The 23,935-nt window shown below is 42.7% G+C and overlaps 1 protein-coding gene across 1 annotated transcript in view; it reads left to right on the forward strand.

Annotated features, from left to right (window-relative positions):
* The window catches only part of LOC146813216 (killer cell lectin-like receptor subfamily G member 2), a 61,527-nt gene that overhangs the window by 30,422 nt on the left and 7,170 nt on the right, over positions 1 to 23,935 (forward strand). Inside the window, exons 4-5 of the mRNA XM_085620093.1 lie at positions 5,863 to 5,966; positions 9,726 to 9,857. Coding sequence (XP_085476219.1) covers positions 5,863 to 5,966; positions 9,726 to 9,837 — 216 coding nt within the window. The 3' untranslated portion in view covers positions 9,838 to 9,857. The remainder of the gene's footprint in view (positions 1 to 5,862; positions 5,967 to 9,725; positions 9,858 to 23,935) is intronic.

The following is a 23,935-nucleotide window of genomic DNA, read 5'->3' on the forward strand; positions in this document are numbered from 1 at the left end:
CAGTCCTGGTCTCTTCAAATGGTTACTTAGAAAATGTTCATAGCATCCTCAGTCCTCTTTTAGCTAGTCCCCGGTTCTGATTGCGCCGTGAAGGAGTACTTTGTGAATGCCATCCATGGTTTAACTCCACATGGTAGAATTTGTCCACCAAACTCTCCACATGCCATGTCCAGCCTCCGCTTAGCCCCACCTCTGATCCCAAATCAGCTCTGATACTGAATCACCCTGCCCCCACCCCTCCACGGTCATATGTGCGGCCCCAGTGATCCCCCAAGCTGTGCGTTTCAGCCCCGGAGGAATTGTTTGCGAGTACCCCAGGTCCAAAGAGACGAGAAGTGAGGACGGATATGAGTATAACTGACATTCCTGAGGCCTATGGCGAGACACACACCAAAGGAAAGGGAGCAGAGTATCCTCTGTGTACATCAAAGATCTCTTTGGTTCCAGGAAATGTTACTGGTCAGTGGGGCCTGGGGTCAAAGTTAGGGAGAAGGTGGGAGTGAAAAAGTTGACACTATCGACCATGGAATGTTGTTTGAGGTGGAGGCTTAGGCCTTTGAACCTTTATGAGGCATATTTCAATTAAGGCTGGCAGCCAGGTGTGATCCTCAGTTACTCTCTTGACCTGTGTTGTGGGTCAGTCAGTATTGGAGCCACTCCTGTTGTGGTCAACTGCTCTTTTGATAAAGGGCAGCAGAGGAGAGAGCACTTCAAAGGAGCTAACATCCACAACCTGAATTTCAAAGGACCAGTCTATAAATCACATTTGTGTCTGGAGTTGGGCTACAAAAGTTGGGAGCACCAGACTCACAAGTTGTTCAACAGCACTGTTCACGAGGAGAAGGAAGAACACCAAGACTTCTAGCTGCTGGAACCAGGAATCTGAACTAGGAACCAAGGTCTGCTACTTTCCCTGCAGGGTGAGGGGTCATCTCCACGGAAGTCAAGACCACTTGCACCAAGCCTGGAGCACCAGCCTTCTGCCTGCCTACCAAGACCAGTGAACCCTGTGAGGAGGAAGAGAGTGACTTGAGGGAGTGAGGCCCAGCAGGGATCATGGTAAGTGCATCCCATCAAGTGGATCCCAGTGAGCGAAGCACAATATGCCTGTTCCAGTCAGGACCACTTCAAGAGTGCGGTCTACTCACTTGATCTTGCCAAACTCTGTGACCTCCATGTGACCAGGAAGGCGGCCACGGTGAAGTACGAGCCATCGCTCATGTATGAGATGAAGTCAGCAACCAAAGTGTGACCAGAAAGGGGGACACCGTAAAGTGTGGGCCATTGCCAAAGTGTGCGCCAAGTTTGGAAAACCTCGTATCATGCGCTAAGGTCAGTTGGCAACCACCATGTCACAGAGAAGGGGACTGTTATTAAAGGAAGACTGTCACCCATGTCCAGGCGGCTGAAGGTGGTGTATCCACAGCCCCATGTGACCAGAAGGCAGGCCAGGTGAGCCAGGGCCGTTGCAGAGGAAGCCAGGAGAAGCACTTGCTGATTACACCTTCACAGCCCCCGATAAGACTAAGGAACATATGAATTCAGTTGGGATAAATGAAAGACCAAATGAATCTTTCAAGCAAAAGACAACTTCAACTAACAGGGCAGCCTAGACTGAAGCAGCATCTGCCAAAGAGGACTATCTAGAACAGAGATCTTCAAACTGTAGGGCGTGCATTCAGGAGGGGGGGGGGGGTGCTCAGATGGCTCAGAAAGTACTTGTAAATGAAGATGGCCTGGAAGCACAACAACTAGGCATGTTTCCAGGCTGTCTTCATTTACATGCAGTCCTTGATATGTTTAAAAACCACATACATTCTCATAATGGGGAAGAATGTATTTCCATCCGATTAGCTCAACTTGCAATTATTTTTCGTATACGGTTTCTGTATTAGTTTATATGCAGGCAACTGAAAGTGGAAAAATAAGACACAAAATATTTTGTTTCTTTTTGCCACGTGGTGGAAAAATGAACAAAATATCCTTCAAGTGTTTTTTGTTTTTTACTTTCAGGTAATCTATGTAAAATAATGGAGAAACCATAAATGAAAAATAAATGAAGATTAAGCTAATCAGATAGAAATACGTTGTTTACGTTATGAAATTTAAGTTGGGTAATGTGACCACTGCAAGTGTGAGTAATAGTGACTTGTGTGTTTAAAGTGCCTCAGCCTGGAGCAGAAAGCACTGTGAATATGCAAGTCATTATTTAAACAAGCATTTTCAATTCAATAGGTCTCGCATTTGCGAGCATTCAAGCTATTGGCATTGAGATTGACAATGCCTTTTCTTTATCTGTTTTTAAAAGGAACACATATATGAACGGCATTGTTGTTTTTAATGCCAAGAGCTCATACTCTTGCAAATTCGAAACCACTGTAATGGTGGCCACTCCCCTTTTTTTTAGACTGTTCACATATTCAGGTTACTGTGAGCAGCATCTAAACAAAGGGGCGCGGCCAACATTAAAGCGAAAGCGTGTATGGCGCTTTCACCCAAAGTAAAAAAAAAAAAAAGTTAATTTAAAAGGTTCTGTAGCGCGCCTGCTGAAGTGAAAGCGGCCCGCGCTGGTAATTAAATCATTAAGATTGGCTGCTAAAGTGATAGCAGCCTGTGCTGGTAATTAAATAGGCGCGGCCGCTAAAGTGAAAGCGGATCGCACCATATATTAAATAATTAAACAAGCGTGACCGCCATGAAGCGGACCGTGCTGTAATTTCAATAAAAATACATCACTATCAAAACAAAAGCGGGCGGGTGCTGCAATGTCATGGGTGGAATAGGGAAAAGCATTTAAGAAAATAGTGCTCACCAACTTATAACGCAGACCGTGTAACAACCGAAGTAAAAGGGCCAGTCCTCATGGGAGGTTACATCTAAAGACAAGGTGGTACTAAGGAGGGACTATCAAACCTATGTACGAATCAGAAGCCTGCATTTACGAAGTGCAGTGACCTAAGCCAATGACAAATATGGGCGGAGAGTGGGCAGGGCTCCAAAACAGCATGCCGCAGAACAGCACATACGCTGCCCAGGCTCAACCTAAAAATGTATTATACACAGTGTAAGTTAGACTGCTGCAAAATGATTTGATGTTTTACGATAAAGTTAGTGCTTTAAACTTATATATTTTAGTAATGGGTAAATCATACCTAGTGCACAAATTTGTCAGATAAAAGTACACTTTCTAGAACTCATCTTATAACACCCTGACATTAAGTATCAAAAAGAAGAACTCATTGTTCCCATGTAGCCTCAGGTGATTCCATCAGTTAAATCCTAAACTGGCTTCCAAGCAGCCTTTACATTTGGTGATTAACCTATTGCACACATTTACATTCTGTCAGGTAGCAGACACCCTGGTGAGAATGACTGTTTCATCCTTAGCTCTGTGTTCCTCGATGAGGTTAATGGCACAAGAAAACTCCTCCCCACCTCAACCCTGCCCTCCCTTCACTTTTACGCAGAGGCACTTCAAGGGCACCAATAACTGTTAAGGGGTGGTTGTTGGTAACTGCTGTTGGGAACTGCTTTTGTAAAATTAAAAAAAAACATGGGGCATATGGATCCCCGTAGATCCTGTCCACTTCGACCTCTGATAACATGCACATGTCCTTCAAGGTGAATGCAGTGGGTAACAGGGTCATGTTCAGACTAAGTGCTCTGATCGTCCAGATCTCTTGGGTCTCAGAGTAATGGTCAGGAGAAAGAGGAAAGTAGTGAGATGTTTGGGTAACATCAAAGAAAGAGCCCAAAGGAAGTGCTGCTATATGGGGGTCTGGGGATATTGTTTTAGATTACAAATGATAGAGACAGCTTCCTCAGAGAGATGCCTTGAGGAGGGTGAGGAGTTTTTGTGGCTTTTTAGGGCTTTCTTGTGCAGCAGGTGCATTGAGACCCAGGCTCACAACACCCCAGTAATGATCAATTTCTGTTTTGGGTTGATATATTTGTACTTTTATAAATCTCACATATAGCGTGGATTTAAAACTACAGAAAAATACCCTTGAAATTATCTCCTAAGCGCTGTGCTGGAGCTCACCCCTTCTTCTCCCACTCTCCCTTTTCTTGCCATACATTTTTGGAGGGGGGCCCCAGCACCAAAACATTTTGCTTGGGGGGGCTCAGAACAAAAAGGTTTGAAGAGCTCTGGTATAGAAAGGATAATCTTTCCAGTGTATTAGAAACTGAAGTCAACTTTGAAACATCAGAGAATCGCACATTTCTTTGTACTCGCACCCTGGTTTCCTTGGTACCCCACACAAAACGATAAGGCTCTAGAGCATATGACATCAGTTGGGAAAGACAGAAGTAATCTTCCGAGCACGAAGCAACTTAATGCAAAATGCCACAGGATTAGTCTGACGAGTTATAACAAGTATGCAAGAATTAATGGCCTAAATTTACCCTGCAGTGTATAAGCATGAAAAATATAAAACGACTGCTATCCCTTCATCTTGGCTTAGAGTGATTTAAACTTTCAGAAATAAGTTGCATAAGCTTCTGAAAATAATTCATATAATCATTATCTTCTGATGCCAGAGCATCTCTCCGAGAGGAAGAAGGAAAAACTCCTGGATTAATTCCTTGCATACTAAAAAGTGTGAATCCTTGGTAGTTCTACAAGTTGCATTATTATAAGAGATGTCCACGGGTGGTAAATGGCAATCCCAGTTATCTTGAGTTGCATTACAGCAGAATCGTAGAATTTTCTCCAAACTGGTCAGTTTGCTCTCTTCACCGATTTGAGTGTTGTGATCCAGAAGAATGAGTTTATAGGACTCCCACTGCCTCAGGTGGAAGGGTTCTCCAAAACCTTGAAAGATATTGTGGATGTATCTCAGAAATGATGGTATGAAGTATTCCATGAAGAAACAACCATCGATCAAAAATCATGAAGCCATTTCTTCACTGTTGGTAACTGGGAGAAAGGCATCAGAAATGGGAGGGGAACTTTTTTCACTTCCCCCTCCTTTTTTCCTGATTCAGAAAGAGTTGCTGAATCCCGTTTTTTAAGTTCGATAGAGTTGTCTGACACGTAAAAAGACTATGGAGCATAAAAAACACTTTTGCTACTGTACCTCGAGCGAATTTGAAAGCACTGGGTGTGCAACCACAAAAGGGCTTTGTATATCAGTCCCTTGGTTCTTTGTCTTCTGTACTCTAATTCCTTCTAGTCCTGAATTCCATAGCTCAATTCCATTTGATTTTGACTCTACCTCATTGCTCATTAATGAGCCCCAAATAAACAAAGAAACATGAAAGCAGGAAGGGGTAGACACCGCATTCTACACCTCCTTTGCAACTTGAGTTGGGCCTTCATTATTGTTTTCAGGGTTTTGTGCCCCAGTGTTCTGATGCCTCTGTTCAGTCTTGCAGACTGCATGATGGGGGTATTGGAGTGTGAGAGTCTGCCAGTGTTGAGTTGTGGGGGTCACTTGAAAAGGGGTTGAGCAAAAGTCAACACTGCTCCTGGAGGGATTTGAGTACACCTACAGAAGACATCATATACTTTGGAGCTGGTTGAATAAACCTACTTTATGCAGCTTTCTACACCTGGACAGTGAAGTTATTATTTGTAATGAGGATGCAAGTCAAACTTACGCCTGCGTAGCTCAGGAAGATTTGGTCCAACAGTTATGTAGCCATAGCATCCTATCGCTGTCCTGACCCTCAAGGTATTGAGTTGACCATCCATTCCGGTGTGCTGTCATTTGTTACATTATTTTCCCACTGCTGAACCTGCTCACTTCTTCATGGTCTAATGGCTTTGTCTCTAATGATGGTGAGCCCCAGGGTTAACCCCAGATCACCTTCTTCTACTCTTACTTGTGATATTAATTTGCCTGTTTCTAATTTCAGGATACAATAAGATGGTACAAAACCATTGACGATCCTTGGATTGGACTAAAGAACATCAGTAACGTATGGCAGTGGCCCAGTAGCATCCCCTTTTCAAATTCAACGTGAGTACCTTATGTGGACACCTAATACTTCTGTACAAAAATTGCACATATTAACTGGCTTCTCAACATTTGGCACACAGTGAATGTATAACTGGTGGAGTAAAATGACATAGCCATGGAGTAGCCGTTAGTGTTCCATGCTTGCATGGTGATGGTAAAGGGTAGTGTTCAGCAACAGAACCTTCACTCTGGTACAGTCACAACTGCTCTTTTTAAGTCTAGCTTGTCTGCTTAACTCATGTTAACACTACACACGACACTTGACAAGATATAAAAAAGCATAAAAGAAAATCTACTTCTAGAAGCTTTGGGTCAGCCCTCTTAAGCTATCGGCCTGTTTCGATGAGGCCGCTTTGGGCATTGGCTTTAGGTGTGTCAAGTTTTAGGATTACCCCCAAAGGATTTTGAATTTTTTTATTTTTTGCAGTTAAAATTTATATTGAATTTAAATTTCAAATGTAGACCAAGTTGCTGCTGACAGAACTATCCCTTCCATACAGCAGCAGCATTCATGATGGGCAGGTGTGTCTGTTTCATTTTTTTTTCTCAAGCACAAACGGTTGTTAGTTTTCTGCTGGTTGTCAGCATTCAAACTTTGTGTACCATGTCCTGTATTTTAATTGTTTAGTTTTAATGTAAACTAATTTTATTTATTTAAAAATAAAAGATGCACTTTATTAAATGCCTACTTGTGAAAGCACAAATACTTGCAGTGTGCCATTGAAATGCCCATTACAGGGCTGTGGATTTCGGAGATATGAGTATGTGGTTTTGAGCTACTTGGCTTTACTAGGCTTGTAGAAAAAGCACTTATGTTTTTTATGCAGATTTGTAGACCAGGCTATCACCCGTAGGGTATCCGGGTGCTGAGCAGGTGAGTCTAGGCTTACCTAGGGACTAGTTGAAAAGCCAAGCCTTCAGCTTCTTGTGGAATTCTTGAAGTGAGGAGAAGGCTCTGATGTGTAACTTTGGGTAATTGCATTACCTATGAATACCTTGATTTTCCAAAGAACTCGGAACCACAAATGATATCCATGCAGAGGTTGTAGAGATTACCACCAATCGCGACGGTGCAGGTAAGAGCAGTGGGGCGGAGGGGGGGGGGTCGACAGATGACGATGGGGGGGGTAGAAAACCACTTATTTGAGCTTGCCGCATTGCCGACTCAGCGATGCAGAGAACGCAAGGTAAGTAGCTTTCTTTTACTTTCTCTACTCATCATCTGTCAAATTCCCCACCCCACCGCTCTTACCTGCACCGGCTGCGACTGATTACCACACTCCAGTCGGGGCTCTGCCAACCCCTCACGGCACCATAGCCAAATACCCCCTACATGCCCAGGATAGCTAGACCTCTTAGACAACTTACCACACTACCCTCTTCCACTTGCAAATGCTTACTTAAAATAATTAGCTAGAAACACTGATTATATAAAGTGTGTGCCATGGTAGACCTAGATATTGACATATCCTATACATTTAATGCAATATCCAACTATAAAATGTCATAAAGGAGTCTGTGACCAATAATACACTAATTACGTAGTGTCAATAATATCCATTTCATGGATTGACAGAAGATATAATGCTGAGTTGCTGATGCGGCAACACCTTCAGATATCTGTGACAATAAACTCACAGTAAGACAAGTCAATTGTATGTTTAATAAAAACCTTCACAAAGAGTCAAAACATTGAAATATGTGATATTCAAGTAAAACCATATGATAAAACAATTGCTGGGAGCCGACTAAGGAAAATCAAATCCGTCTTGCTTTCCTAGTGGGTGGCCTGAGTTTCATTCATCCATCACTCTAGTATTTGCATTTGCGTCCTAGGTGTGCTAGGTATGCCCCGACGTGCCCCGGCGTGGGTCCCATGCTCACTGTGCCACTGGAACCAAGGTGTACCTGGCTGAAGAGCCCTAATTAGGGTACAACCGGTCATAGGTTTGTTGTTCCAGTTCAGGGAGAACCTGGCCTGGCAGTTCAGGCTGGATTGTTACCATGAGCAGCAGGGTTAAGACTGGTATGGCTGGGCCTGAACTGAGGTGGCGTAGTGGGCAATGGATTGGGATGCAGCCCAGAGCGATTGCCAGTGGCTGAGATTAATTCAAGCATTCCTCCCATTACCTTGTTGTTTTTGCAAATAGTTGACTAGCAGGGGTTCTGCAGCAGGCAGAGGGGACAAACATAAGAATTGCTTGAGGGGCCAGCAGATTCAGAGCGATGCCACTTTGTTGCTCCATCCAAATCATTGTTGTAGTGCAAGCACTGTTACCTTTTTCCTCTATAGCACAATAGTCATTACGTTCCTAGTAAGCATGTAGCACTTTACATGTCATTGAATCAGGAATGGGAGAGAATCCTTACTAGTCAGGCTGCCGAAGAGCTTCTCCAGGCCTGGGGGTACCTCTGGAGAAGAAACTCAGTGCACATATTGTGTGCATGGGCAATGTCTGAGTGATTGCAAAGGACACGTCACAGCCTGCAACAAATGCTATATAGATATATTTGAAAAGTGATCGGTTTTGAGAGTGCATCAGAATCCAAATAGTAGTTGTTGCTAGTGTGCAGTTCAACAAGTGGGGAACGCAGAAAATGCTGTGGCGTGATCCATCCTATATTGATGCTAATTTTAGAAATTGGTACTATAGTGTGAATTTAGGACATTGGAAAGTTGAGAGCTCAGTTGTGAATGATAGAGAGGCAATGGTGTTTACAAGCGGTCAGAGACCCACTCCCATGAATAGTTTGATGAAGCAGAACATATCATCTTCCTCTCCCTGTCCTCTGAACATAGGTCGTTTTCAAGGGTACTGGGAAGACAGCTAACAAGAGGAGAGGCTTTGCCTTCAATCCTCGCACAGCTTCTGCTGTCGCTGTTGTGCAGTGAACAAGCAGAGATGCATAAGGGAAAGTAGAGACCCCATGGCCCCTGCCTCTGCCATGTCAACCTGAACAATAGAATTAGGCAGACTTTGGGGACTCTTCTTTTTTCTGTGGCTCCCACTGTCGATGCAAGACATCTACTGCTAGGCCTGTGCACAATGATGGGTGGCCTTAGAGGTATTCCGTGATGGCTATGTGTGGTACGGGGAAGATACTGAAAGCCTCTGTGTCTTCTTTAACCTATTCTCTCTCCTGGAATAATTATTCTTCACAATTTGGAAATTCTGCTCTCCTGGAGCATTAATTTTTAATTAACCTGTAGCTCACTGTAACCTTATACCCCGCTGCTGAGGGATATACCAATTGCTAAAGGTCCTGAACCACGTAACAAGGGTTAGGGCCTTTAACAACCAATATAGCCTAAGGCTGAAGGCCTATAAAGCTATTAGAACATTATTTCCATTTAATGTTCTATATTAAACAGGGATGAACAGAAAGACATTGTTTACCCAGAGGCATTCTCTTGCCTTCAACGGAGAGCTCAATATTTCAGTGGTCTAATAGCAATTAAAGTCTTGCTCTATTATTATGGGCCCGAGCTGAATGTTGGATGGGGAATGTATTAGCCTGAATAGCCTACTGCCCCAGCCTACATGTCTGTTTATCACTGTAATTAAAACATATGGTAGTTCTTTAAGATAATTTACTTACTGCAAGGCCATCATCTGAAACACTTTAATAATCAGATTCCAATATCAGAATGTAGACTTGGTTCAGAGCTGGTCTTATTAATTAATGAAATATTTATGCAGTGCAAATCCTCGGACATATCTGCTTCATGGCTGTCTTTCTTTTGTACTTTCCCCACAGACTGCCTTTGGCCCAGGAGGATGATCCCAGACTATGTTGCGCCTACTTGAATGAAAAACAATACGGAGTACTGGACTGCAAAACAGAGCGCCACTTTATCTGCACCCAGTAAGAGCTCCTTTTCCATGGCAGGTACAGTCCTCACCCTCTTCTGCCTCAGTGCCATTTTGAAATGCATCTCATTCTGTAACATCTCCCAAATGCACCTAACTCTTTAAGATTTCTTTCATTATGGTTTTTGTAATTGTTCTGTGTGTGGCAAGGGCTGACATGTGAATTGCAACAGACTATCAACATCACAGTAGACCGTGAAAAAGAATTAGGATTATGGGCCAGATTTATCAAAGGGTTTTACCCACTCTGTGTCTATGGGGAAAATGTGTTCATACATATGGCCCTATGTCTTTTGCAGAATACACGAGAAGCTAGTAAAAATGCCTTCAATCTTGGGGTGACTCCAACCACAAGAAGTCCCTAAACGTTATTAATCAAGCCATGTCACAATTCAGACCACAAAGGTATGAGTTCACATAAGGTCACAAAAGCTCCCAAGACAGTCCTATTTCTTCAAGGCCACTCTTGCTACCTCCTCAGTTCATAGCAAGCAATAAGCCTTGTATCTCAAACCTAATTTTCTCATTCACTGTGGCATGGAGGAGCTAGTTGAGACTTAAAATTTGAAGAACAAGAGTTTAATCTCTCAAATGTCATTACTGCTATCTGGTCTGCTTGCTTATTGTTCAAGAAAGTGTACTGTATTGAATTGTCTTTTCTCCCAATTCAGCACATATAGGGGTAAAGAATATCTTGTCAACCAATTCTACATAAGGAAGGCAAAAGCCCCCAGAGTTTGCCATCTAGCCAATTTTTATACTTGCACCACCCCCTTTACTTTTCATTATAGCCTTTTTTATGCTGCATTTCAGCTGAATGCTGATTCAGTGCAGTGACCGAGCTAATTGATGGGTGTCCTCTACCACCAATGTTATTAACCTAGTCTCAATCCTTACACAGTGAACAGTCCTTCTGCCTCACAGATCTTGATTACCTAGCCCAACAAAACAAGTTCTTCCAATATGCTCCTATACCTGAGGAAGCAGTAGTGGAGGAACTGTAAAAGACCGCGTCCTGAAATACAAAGCTAATCAAATAGAAATAGCATAGAAAATAAAGAATCGGTCACTAAAAGATGGGTGAGGGTGGGACGGGGTTCATGACCGTGGCAAGGAAGACTAGCACTCTGTGTAAACAAGACACCAGTCAGTAACCAGGCCATTACCGCCTCGTCCATCTACCTGTCACAATCTTTACACAAGGAGATAATCTCCAAGCTGAAAGTAATTTTTTAATTTCCTCCCTCAAAAAGAAGCTGACACTACATAAAACTTGATGCTACACCTATGATTTTATTTAATATAGGGTGTTGAAAACTGAAAATTAAAGGTGATGACTGGAAGATAACACCTGAGCACTGAAATTGCAGATGCTCCACCACCCAACTGGAGACTGTTTGAAGAGGTGCCCAAGTGGCTATGCAACAAATGTCCTTCAGTGAGGCTCCCTTAAAGGCTGCCCATGACGATACCATCCCTCTAGCTGACCTGCCTTGGATGTGACTGGGCAAACCCACATTTGAATTATTGTGTCATTTAATGATTGCCAACTCAAATCTCACCTATCCTATGACTTGAGCAGATGGCCATCAAGAAGAGAGAGTAGTTTGGCAGTGAGAAATGTCAGGTCTGATGACTCCAATGGCTCAAAGTGGGATCCATTAAGACATGTAAGAACAGAGGAAGATCCCAGGATGGAATAGAACAATGGGCAACTGGTCTACGGAGGAAAAAAACTCTTTAAGTAGACAAGAAGCTAAAGAAGTGACTAAAGAAATGTCAGCGCCCCTGAAACCTTGTATCACTGTCCACTGAAGCAGCCTCTCAACCAAACCAAAGCCTTGACAGGAGCACATGAGGCAGGGGACAATCCTGTGTCAGTATCAAGATTTGAAATTATGCCAATGGAAATGGTAGGATCCTAGTTTAGAGGGTCTCTTGTAAAGTTGAATGCTCTCTGCAACTTCCCTAGAGCAACCTTGGACTAACCGAGCTAACCTCTGAAGAGCCATACCCCCAGTCTCAGCCATTTGAGGAAATCCAACAGCAGAAGAAGGTGTCAGCTAAAACAGAATTGGAAATTGGCAGTGAGGGCACATCACCATCTGAAGTAAGAGGGGAAGCCACTTTTTCCTTGACCACTCCTGCCCGGATGTTTCTCAGAACCCAGGGGATTAGCTGAAATGGAGTAAATCATAAGGGAGGCCTGAAGGTCAAGGGACAGGTAAAAGGTCTATTGCCGAAGCTTTCTTGAATCGGACTAAACTGCAAAATTGAGAAAGTAGAGAATCTGTCTCTGTGGTGAATAGATCCAGCCAGGGTTGGTGAATCAAAGGATAATCTGCTGGAAAATCAGGGGAGAGATACATAGAGACATCAAGTAGGGAACCTTTTGGCTCTGCAGGTCTCCATGTCCATTCTCCCCTTGCAATAGATATATCACTGGGAGAAAGATAAGATTCCTTTCCACCAAGGGACAAATATCTCAGGAAGGGAGATATAGCAACCACTGCATCCCGGTCCTGGCTGATGTAAGCTTGCAACTCCTGATTGTCTGTCTGGACACATACAGCCTGGTTCAGGAGGAAGGAGGAGAACCAGAGAAGAGTGTTCTGTACTGATACGCTCACCAATTGGATGACTGGGATCTCTTGTAACTATCTGACTATTTCATTTGCCCTGTGCCTTTGTGTTCCAATTTTGCTGGCATCTGTCCAGAGGATGGATAGAGGATAAGCAAACTGACTTCCCTTTTCTAGCTTCCTGGGGGTGAGCCCCATTGAAGATCCTGGCATATCGCTGGGATAACTGGGACCAATGTCTCATAATCCTGAGATGCCAGATCCCAGTGACGGAGAAAATGGTGAACCAAGCGATACAGATGAGACGGACCCAAGGACGGCTCACTAATATGGAAGCCATTTCTCCTTGGCTTCTTAACCAGAGTCTTAAGGAGGTCCAGCTTTTCCACAGCAGGGAGAAAAGATAGGTTGACAGTTTCCTTTTGCCTTTTATTCAGCAGAGAAACCAGGTCTTTTGGAAAAAAGGATCCAATGAACTGTTGGGTCTGTGAAGAATGAAGATTAGACTTCTTGAAAATGAAGAGGAATCTGTGTTTCTGAAGAAAGTCATAAATCTGATGTGTGCGCCTCTTCTTAGCAAATAGCCAATTATCAAGGTTAGGGTAAACTTGAATTGCTCTGGATTGCAAAATACTCCCCAAAGGAGTTAAGAGTTTGGTAAAGACACTTGGTGCTTAGGAGAGGTTGAAGGGGAGCACCTAGAATTGATAGTGATTCTCCACCACAGCAAAGTGTAGGTATTTCAGATGGTCTACTCGGATGGATATATGCAGGTATGTGTACAATATGTCTAGAAATGCTAGAAAGTTTCCTTACTTGATCAGGGGCAAGGTTTTCTGCAAGTCTAACATCTTTAATGGTCTGTGGGGAATGTATTGTTTCACCGTCTTGAAAACGAAAACTGGGTAAAAGTCTTCAGACGTTTTCTGCACAAGGAAAAGATAGAATAATAGGCCTGCTGCCTTTCGTTGGAGGAAACTGGACAAATAGCTGATTTCTTCAACAACGTTTGTATACCAATGGGAAGGGCATGCTGGCAGACAGGTCCCCTTGCAAGAGGCATCTGATGAAAGAAATGGGATGATGGGCTGGGAAATTCAATTTGATAGCCTTCTGATTCAGACTATTTGGCATAAGTCTCCATTATTGAAAGGTTCCACAGTTCCTGGAAAAGTAGGAGATACCCTCCAACTGGAAGAGTCTTGGTGTAGGTATGCTTCTGGGGTGGGAGAGTCAAGGAGAGTAGTTGGAACTAGGACTTTTGCAGCTTGAAGATCTTTCTGGATTCACTATGCTGTGCATTATTCCGCGTACTGGTGGTTGGGTCCAGAATCGTAGTCTTTCTTTTTTCATTATTTGTAGCCCAGGTGGGCTTCGACATCCCACCATTTGGTGTACTTCTCGTGACGTCGGCACGCTTCCTGCGGAAGCTCCACCTCGGGGCGCCATCTTCAGATTCTTTTTTCCGCCGTTGTGTCTGGATCGTCACCGTGAAGCTCCAGAGTTTTTGCGAAGAAAAGAAGAAAAAGCACGAGTTTCATCGAAGAAGAAGTTGAGAACGACTACAGAAAGGAAGATCAACAAGCCGGAACGATGAAGAAGTAGAAGAACCTCGATCTTTAACGTCCAACGGAGAATGCGCACTCAGGGACACCGATCGCAGGAATGGACAAGACACCCTTTAAATTCTGCCGTAACTGCCACCATAAATACGCGCAGAAGGACCAACACCCTGTCTGCAACCTTTGCCTGCCAGTCGACCACGAGAGCAAAGACTGCAACGCCTGTTCCGCCTTCACACCGAAGACACTCCGGGTGAGAGAGAGACAGATGAGAGCCAACTACAACATGGAGGGCAAGGGACAGGCCCCGTCGCTGTACGAACTGGGCCTCTCCACCGACTATGAAGACAATGTCGCCGAGGGACCTGATGACTTCACGGTCGCAGAGACCGATAAGAAAACGTCTGACAAGGTAGGAGAGATGTCGAACACTAAACCCTTAACAGGGCCCTGAAAAACAGAGTCAGACTCTCGAAAAACAGAGTCAAAGTCCTCAAAAGGATCACCGGCGCCGAAAATTTCGACGACCGCAAGTGGATCCAAGGACGTTAGGCCCGGCGGATCCTTCGAGAAGGACTCCCAGGTGGCGAAAACCAAATGTCGTCGAAGCAAGGCCAAGAACTGGGGCGCTTGACTTTGAAAGATAAGGTCGCATCGACACCGGCTCCGTTGAAAAGACCCGCGCTCGACGCCGAACAGGCCTCCGAACTGGAAAAGAAGAAGAGGAGGCTCGAGGCAGAAATGGAGAGCATCCTACAAAGGAAAAAGGAGTTTGATGAAAAAATTCACAATTCCAACTAAACCACCGTCGATCATCGTAGAAGTCGTCGAGGAACAGGAAGAGTTCGACGCCGACGAACTCTCAAACTCCCGGAGATGAAGAAGAGGACCTTTTACTATGAGGGAGAGGAATATGAGGAACAACTATCAAACTACGCTCGGCGCCGTCAGCGACACAGGACCTGGAGTGGCAGGACCTCGACACCGAAAATTCAGAAGAGCCTGTGGAGACTTACCCTTCGAGGCCTTCGCCGCCAGATGACATTGGGGCCTACAATATGGTTGTCAAAAGCGCAGCAGCAGCTCTTGGGGTTAAGCTTGAGGAAGAAAAGCCAAAAGCAGACTTTTTACTGGAAACACTGCTCCCCATCCAAACGAGGAGCCAGTTCCTCCCCATGCTCCAGAGTGTCATGAACCAGGGGAAGGATGCGTTCAAGGACCCGGCAACATGCAGGTCCATCACACCTAGGACGGGGGAAAAGTATAAGCACTCCTCCCAGGACCCTCCATACATCAAGGGATCCGTTACAGCGGATTCCATCATTGCATTTACTGCCAGAAAAAGGGCTAATGTCCCGGCAACCTGTGGGCCACCACCAGACAAGGAAAGCAGGAGGATGGACCTGACTGGGAGGAAAATTGAGAGAAACGCTGCGATGCACTGGCGCATGGCGAACTCCAATGCCCTACTGAACAGACACCAATACCAACATTGGGATGAAATGGGGGAGCTAATCGAGCACCTCCCCGAACAATACCAGCAAAGAGCTTCGCATCTAGTGGAGGAAGGCAAGAATATAGCGAATTCTTGCCTTAAAACGGCCTTGGATGGAGCAGAAACATCAAGCAGGTTGATGGCAATAGGAATAACGGAAAGAAGGCAAGCCTGGCTCAGGATCTCAGGCTTCAAGCCAGAAGTCCAGAACAACATCCTGAACACCCCTTTCAATGGGGAAACGCTGTTCGGAGCCCCGGTGGATGAACAAAAACTCACCCAGCTCAAAAAGGAGAACGAAACAGCAAGGTCCATGGGGGCCCTGCAATTCAGAGGGATGAGAAGAGGTACCCCGACACGGAGACCTTACGGAAGAGGAGGAAACCAGCCGGGAACGTCACACCAGACATTCAAAAAGGGCCACCAGGGCGACAATCACGGACAGCAGGGGCAGCAGAAACAAAACTGGCAGTACCAGCCTCGGGGCCAGTCCTTTCGCAGTATGGGGAACGGACGAGGGCAAAGACTAAGAGGGGGAGAACAACCCGCCTCAAAGTGACTTTACCCGGCGAAGCGTGCTCACCCACAAGATCGCTCCGAGGGTAGAGCACAAAAGATCCAAAAAGAGAGGGTTACTCAGACCAAACGCCAATGAGCATGCAACACCAGTAGGCGGCATGCTGAGCCGTTTCCTTCAGGAATGGAAAAACATAACAGACAAATGGATACTCAACATCATACAGTTTGGATGCTGCATAGAGTTGGAAAGGAAACCACCACAAAAAACCAAAGAGAAGGGAACACTCAGGACAGGAGCTAGTGCAACTCGTAGAGGAAGCACAAGAGCTACTCCAAAAAGAGGCCATAGAACCAGTACCAGTATATTAGAGCTCCCAGCCATGACTCGTACCTCAAAAGGGCTGATTTTTACCCTTGGCAGTAGCTGATTCACATGTTTTTTGAAACCCAAAGACTCTTCCTCTGGGAAATGGTCAGACATTAATTTTTTGTTTTCCAGACTTTTTCACTATATCTTCGAGTTGTTAACTGAAGATCTTGGACCCCCGCCCCACCAAATGGTATCCTTTTAACAACAGTTTTCTGTGTAGAATTTGCCTTCTAAGAATGCATACATATGTGACAACATGCACCAATAGACTCCCCTGAGACAGCAGCAGAAGCAGAGAAGTTGTCAAATTACATGTCTTTTCGACATGGTCATCCCCACTTTTGCCCAAAGGTACTGATGTTTTTGATTGGAAGTGCACTGGGACTCTGCTAAACAGGCACAATGCTCATTCTTTAAGACTACAACCATGTTGATTGTATCCCAATTAGCAAGGACTTTAGCACCCCTGTAAGATCCTGGTAAATGGAGCCCCTGGTACCAAGTTCATTGGTATAAAAGAGGGTCCCTAAGGGCTGCAGCAGGTATTATGCCACCCAAAGGGACCTACACGCAAACTGCATGCAGACTGCTATTGCAGGTTGCGTCAAATGGTGCAAGCCATTCTGAAAAATACAACATTGGCCACTCCCTGTGTGCAAGGCCCATGTCCACTACATGTACTATATGTAACTCGCCTCTAGAGCAGGCCTTTAGAGCCCTAAGGCAGGGTGCATTACAATTTATGAGGCCACATCTGCACGAGCAGATATGCCCCTGTGATGCCTAGTTCAATTTCTAGACATTGCAAGTGCTCAGGAAATAGTTTTGAGGACATATACTGGGCACTGGTCATTACGAGTTACCCAGTTACATAATGGCTTCACTGAAAATAATGGTGTTTGGTATCAAATACCTTGTCTCATTAAATCTGCAACAACAGATGGGTTGTTGGCACCCCCAAGGAAGAACCCACTCTCTCAGAGGCCAGAAAAATGCCTGCTCGGCAGAAGAGTTCTTACCTCCTCCAGCAGGATGAGGTAAGTCTATCAAGGCCAGTATATCAAGTATATCAAGGGCAGAGGCTTCAAAGCCTCTGCCACCTTTGAAATACAACCTCAGCTTCCCCAGACCTAAGGAATGCTGCCGCCTGCTCTGGGGTCCATTTGTCACCAGAGCAGGTGGAAAACTAGTTATTGAGGAGACGTGTTGCACCCACAGGCTAGCCCCACCCCTGAGGTGGGTTACCTGAAGTGAACAGCCAGAGAAGGGTTTCACCATCTTGTTTTTGGTGCAATGGGGACTTCTGGGTCAAGGTTATGCCCACTCTCCACAGGAAGTGGTCATCTAGGGGGCATAGTCGCCCTGTGGTAGGTTGCCCATTGGCTACTACCTCGTACTTTCCTAAATGCCCCAAAATTGAGTATTTGGGGTCCCCCGACACCAGGTCCTCAAATTCGACTTCCTGTGAACTGAAAGGGACAAAGAAGAGACACCTCAAGAACCACACCTGCACAGAAACTAGTACCAAACTCTGCCTTGCTTCTTGCTCATTAACAATTGCAAAAGTCAACTCATCTTGCAGCTGCACATCCTCCCCAACACTTGGAGGACTGTCCAGCATTTCAACAACCAGCGATCATCTCTCTTGGGGATGGAGGAACCAACCCCCTACATCTGCTGGCACTGACTGCATCTGTCTGGTTCACTGTGTTGCTGCCCATCAGGCCCACTGAGGGAGCATCACTTCAGGAGGAGGTATTTTTGGCTCTAGGAGGTCAGTCCCACCTCTAAGGGGAGTTTCGAGATGGTAGGCCCTCCAGGAGCTCTCTTGCACCTATACACTGAGTACTGGGGCACTTGTACCAGCCAAGGCTTATTTCACATCTACCCTGGACTCCACTGCCTTGAAAAAAAGCCTTCCTGTATGTTGAGGTACATCAGGACGGATGAGATCCATGAGCAAAGTGGCCCTGCTGTTTTGTTTTTCCCTCCTCTGCAGATTTACCAACAACCATGAGAGCCTCGAACTACAGTGGCCAGTAGCCAAGACCCTCTACACCTGTGCTCCACAGTCCGGGTCCATGACTTCTGACTGCATCCCTGAGCCTAGGTGTCCCCACGATCGGGGCAAGTACGGGTGAACCCAAATGGGGGCTCAAAGTCCCCTTTGAGATCCAGAGTGTAGTGTTTAAGGCTACCATCTTGATCAGCACCTGTGCACGCGATCACACCAGGGCAGGTAAAGAGAAAATGCTGGTGGTATTTAGAACCGTGGCCCCCTAGCACCTTGAGTCCCAAAGGGCACCTCTGAAACCCATTTACAAGTACCTGTTTGCTATATGTGCTTTTCTCCTTTAGGAGAGCATTGTAACGTTTGAGGCTCATGCCTCAAAACCGTTATTTCAGCTATGTTTCTAATTCTTTCTAAAATCGATATCTCTGCTGGTACTTGAGTTATTCCAAAGATCTTGGTGTCTGAATTCATATAAAAAACCTACTTTATTTTTATAAATTTGTCTGATTTCTTATTGAGTGTGAACCATTTATTATTGTGTACAACAAATGCTTAACAGTCCTTTCTGTTAAGCCTATGCTACTCAACCACACTACCACAAATAGCGCACTTGGGATCATTAAAGTAAGCCCTGTAAACTAATAAGGGTCATCTGGACGTTTTGCATTGTGTACCCGTACATTAGCATTGCTACATAGGAAGTCAGATGCCTACACATACGTGCTGTTCCATGATGGCTAATAGGGCAGAATAATCTGATCCTTCTTGCATTGGCTCCAGCAGTAGTGTCCCTCCTGGGTCTGGAAATCCCTTAGGAGAGACTGTGCTGTATAGGTGGTGTAGTATTGGCTCTGACGGAAAGGTTTACAGCAGCACCTGCTGCAGGGCAACTGTAGCATGGGGCAGGAGGCTCCTTAGAAACGGCACACTGGTCGAGACGTGTGAGCGCGCGATACAAAATGGCCGCCTCCCGATGAGCTCCGGCGCAACCTGTTTTTGCCTTTAAACGACTAATTCTTGTCAGAATTTTTGCCACAATGAGGTCGCTGCATTGCTAAAACCTGTACCTGTGATGTTGAGTGTTTTTTCGCGTTTTTGATCGACGAAAGTGGTGTTTTTCCTCTTCAAGCTTCTGCCTTCAGGTACTGCCATGCTTGTTTGTCAGGGGGGTGGAGTGAACATTCAGGAAAAGCCTGGTCTGGGGCCTAGCCACTCCCACAGTCCATCTTAGCTGCTGCACCAGCCATATTAAGGTTTTCTTCACAAATAACATTTTATTTTCTCCAATTTTTCTATTTTTACGAATTTAATCCTTACTGCAAGAAAATGGATAATAAAAATTCTCTTCATAATAAAAGGGGACAGCAGGTTTCACTTACGCCAATTAAATCAAAAGTGGTGGAGTCATCTGAACCTTCATTATCCTTAATCCTGGAAGAAATTCAAGCACTTCGTGCTAATACAGATTCAATTGCCTCCGAGATTAAAAATGTGCGAAAAGAAATGGCTAGTTTATCAATGAAAATCTCTGATAATTCAATTAAAATACAAGATAATAAGGTCAAACTAGAAGCTTTTACCCCACTTGTAGCGAAAATATCACCTATGTCTACGCGTCTTTTAGATATGGAAAATCGCAACAGACAATACAACCTACGCATTTTTAATTTGCCAGAGGATGTTAAGGGTGCCAACTGCAGATTATATTTGGAAAATCTGATTCCTGGCCTCCTACAAATCAAATTTCCAGAAAAATTTGAAATTGATAAGGCACACAGGATTCCTTCCCATCGCAAAGCTCAACACACAAAACCTCGACAAATGATCTTTTAAAGTCCTCCGGCATCACCATCTAGTCTTGATTAGGAAAGCAGCACGAGAAATCCCTTCATTGATGGTCAATGGGAATAAAGTATTTATTCATCAAGATTTTGCCAAGGAGGCAGTTTCAATTCGCAAATAATTCACTGCTCATCGTCCTCAACTAAGAAGTCTTGGTTTCAAATATGGTCTTTTTGATCCTTCAACAATGCGTATTTGGAAAGATAATCTTTCAAAATCTTTTCATCGTCCTGAAGAATTAAGACCGTTTTAGATCAACAATCACAACACTCCATGGATACTCATGTCTCTAATACTTGAATATTGCCAGTTATGTATTTTCTGACAAATTGATGGTTTATTCTTGTATTGGGTTCCAACGGTTCCGGTCATGCCTGTAAAGCATGTGTGCGTTTCATTCCTGATATTTATATATTCTGTTTGTTGTTTTATCCATGTTTTATTTTCTTCCTTCCCTTTTACTTATTCCGGAGCTACTATTTTCTCATACTCTTTCTCTATTTCTTCTTTTCCCCTTCTTGACCTCTTCCTCTCTTTTTCATTATGGCTAATGTTCACAATATTAAAGTAGTTTCATTAAATGTTAAAGGATTATGTCATCCAGTTAAGCGTACACAAATTTTAGATTATTTAGGTAGTTGCAAGGCAGATATGTTTTGTTCAGGAGACTCATATAGACGACAAAATCTTAAATTATATGAAGAAAAAGTGGGTTGATACTATTGTCTCTTCGCCTGCTAATGGCAAAATAAATGGTGTGGCTATTTTCTTCGCAAAAAAACTACATTGCCTAGTTTTTTGTAAAACTTCGGATGCTGATGGGAGATATATAATAGTTAAAATTAAAGTTCATGATTCAGTCATATTTTTACTTAATGTCTGTGGCCCTACTGCGGATGATCCTGTTTTCTGGTCTAATTTTACTACTGAGGTTCTAAAGTTGGGTAAAGTTCCTTTAATTGTTGGAGGTGATTTTAATGTTATTGCTGATCCATTATTAGATAGATTATCTAGTGCAAAATTATACCCTCTTAAGGTTTTTCATACTTTTAAATCATTTATTCAAACCACCAAGTTAGTTGATATTTGGCGACTGCACTTCCCTACAGAAAAATGTTTTACATTTTTTTTCAACCCACATAATTCTAGGATTGATTATTTATTAGTCTCCACACAATTAATTCAATCCGTGATTTCTCCTAAGATTGGTAACATTGATATATCAGATCATGCTTTGATTTCTTTTGTTTTGAATTTAAATTCAACTTTTGCAAAACAATCTAGATGGTGAATGAATACTGGAATCGTTCTTAATGAACATAATAAACTAAAACTCTTAATTGCCATTCAAGATTATTTCTTACTCAACCCTGAAGGTTCCACCTCTATGGTCAATAGATGGGATGCTTTTAAAGCATACATTAGAGGTGTAACTATTTCTATTACGGCCTATGAAAATAAAACATTTAATGCAAATATTAAAAATTTAGAAAAACAAATTGCAAAATTTGAGAGACTTTTTATTACGTCTAATGATCTCCAGTATAAAGTTAAACTACAAAAGCTTCGATATGAGTTTAACTCAATCCTTAGTAAGAGAGCTGGCATTCAAATTTCTAATTCTAAAGCTAAAATTTGTTTCAATGCCAACTGATCTGGAAGACTTATAGCTTATTATTTACGTATATAAAAAAAGATTAAACTCAAATAACTTCAATTCATGGCCCTAATGGCAAAATTGCTTTATGTCACAATGATATTGTTAAGGAATTTTTGGATTTTTATTCTAATCTATATAACAAGCCCGATTTTCATGATGCCTCTTTACTTGACTCTTTCTTAACTAAATGTGGTTTACCCAAGATTTCACAATCGGATAAAATTGGGCTGGACTTACCCATTACTACAGATGAAATTTTAACAGCCATAAAATCTCTTAAAAAGAATAAGTCTCCTGGTCCCGATGGTATTCCAGCTGAGTTTTATAAAGAATTTCAGTTACAACTTCTGCCTTTTTTACTTCAACTTTTTACATTTTTGGGTTCTTCAGGAACTTCCTCAGTTTCTTTTACTGAAGCTTTAATTATTGTACTCCCCAAACCAGATAAAGATCCCACCCTTGTGTCAAATTATCGCCCTATATCTTTAATTAATCAAGACTGTAAATGATATGCTAAAATACTTGCTTCTAGATTAGCCCCTGTATTGGACTCTATTATACACCCAGATCAATTTGGTTTTATGAAGAATAGATACACTACAAATAATACAAGAACCTTACTACATGTTATTGAACAAAGTTCCACTTTAACTTTACCCTCAGGAATTTTAGCTTTGGATGCTGAAAAAGCTTTGATAAAATTAATTGGCAATTTTTATTTCCAACCTTATTATCATTCAATTTTGGTGCCACATTTATCCGCATGATTTAGGCTCTATATTTTGCTCCTACTGCTCGTTTATTTATTAATGGTCAAGTTTCAAATCAATTTTCCCTTTTTAGAGGGTACAAGACAAGGTTGTTCCCTTTCCCCGCTTTTGTTTCTTATTGGTATTGAACCTTTCCTTACCTCTATAAGAAAATGTGATCATTTAAAGGAATCACTATTAAGGATGTTACTATCAAAACCTTAGCTTATGCTGATGATGTGCTTTTATTTATTAATGATCCTATATCCTCATTTCCTTCATTATTAGAAATTATTGCAAAGTACTCCATAGTTTCTGGTTATAAACTAAATACTAACAAAACCAATTTTTTTTCCCGTAAACATTTTGTGTTACCTATGAATTATATTATTTGGCAAAAAGATAAATTGAAATATCTTGGTATTTTATTCTCGTCATCCATAAAATCAACATTACCATTGAACTGTAACTTTATCTTAAATTATATTAAAGATAAAACGTCATGGTGGGGTAGAATGGATTCTATTAAAATGACTATTGCTCCTAAAATCTTCTACACCCTTGCCATGATTCCTACTCAGTTTTCATTAAAATTTTATAAAGATGTTGATAGAATTCTCTCCAAATTTCTTTGGAACAATAAGTTGCCTCGTATTGGTTATAAAAAATTTAAAATGCCCAAATGCAATGCAGGGTTTGGTTTACCTGACTTTTTTCTTTATCATAAAGCCTTTATATTAAAACAAAGCTCCATATGGTTTAATCATTCCTTTTTAAATAAGCCTCCTACTTGGCTTCTTATAGAGAAATCAATCATAAACCCATTTCCACTACTCACCTTGTTAGCCATGTCTAAAAAATCATCATTTTTTCACCAATCTATTATTCTTAAATCCACTAAACTAATTTTTAATGATTTGGATTAAATTTTTCTATCTATCTATCTTAGCAGAAATCACGGATTGAATTAATTGTGTGGAGACTAATAAATAATCAATCCTAGAATTATGTGTGTTGGAAAAAAATGTAAAACATTTTTCTGTAGGGAAGTGCAGTCGCCAAATATCAACTAACTTGGTGGTTTGAATAAATGATTATATTTTATTCAATTGTTTATGGACTCCATTACGTTTATTTCGTGCTAAACTTCTTCAATCTGCAACTGCATATGCTTTTTGATTGTCCTTTTGTTTTAAAATTTTGGTCTAATGTTTGGGATATTATAAAAAACATATTAAATGTCCATGAAGATGTTTCTTACAAATTGTTAATATGCAAATCTGTTGCCCTTTCACAAAATTTAA

Source organism: Triturus cristatus, chromosome 7 (genome assembly GCF_964204655.1).
Source record: "Triturus cristatus chromosome 7, aTriCri1.1, whole genome shotgun sequence".
Lineage (NCBI taxonomy): Eukaryota > Metazoa > Chordata > Amphibia > Caudata > Salamandridae > Triturus > Triturus cristatus.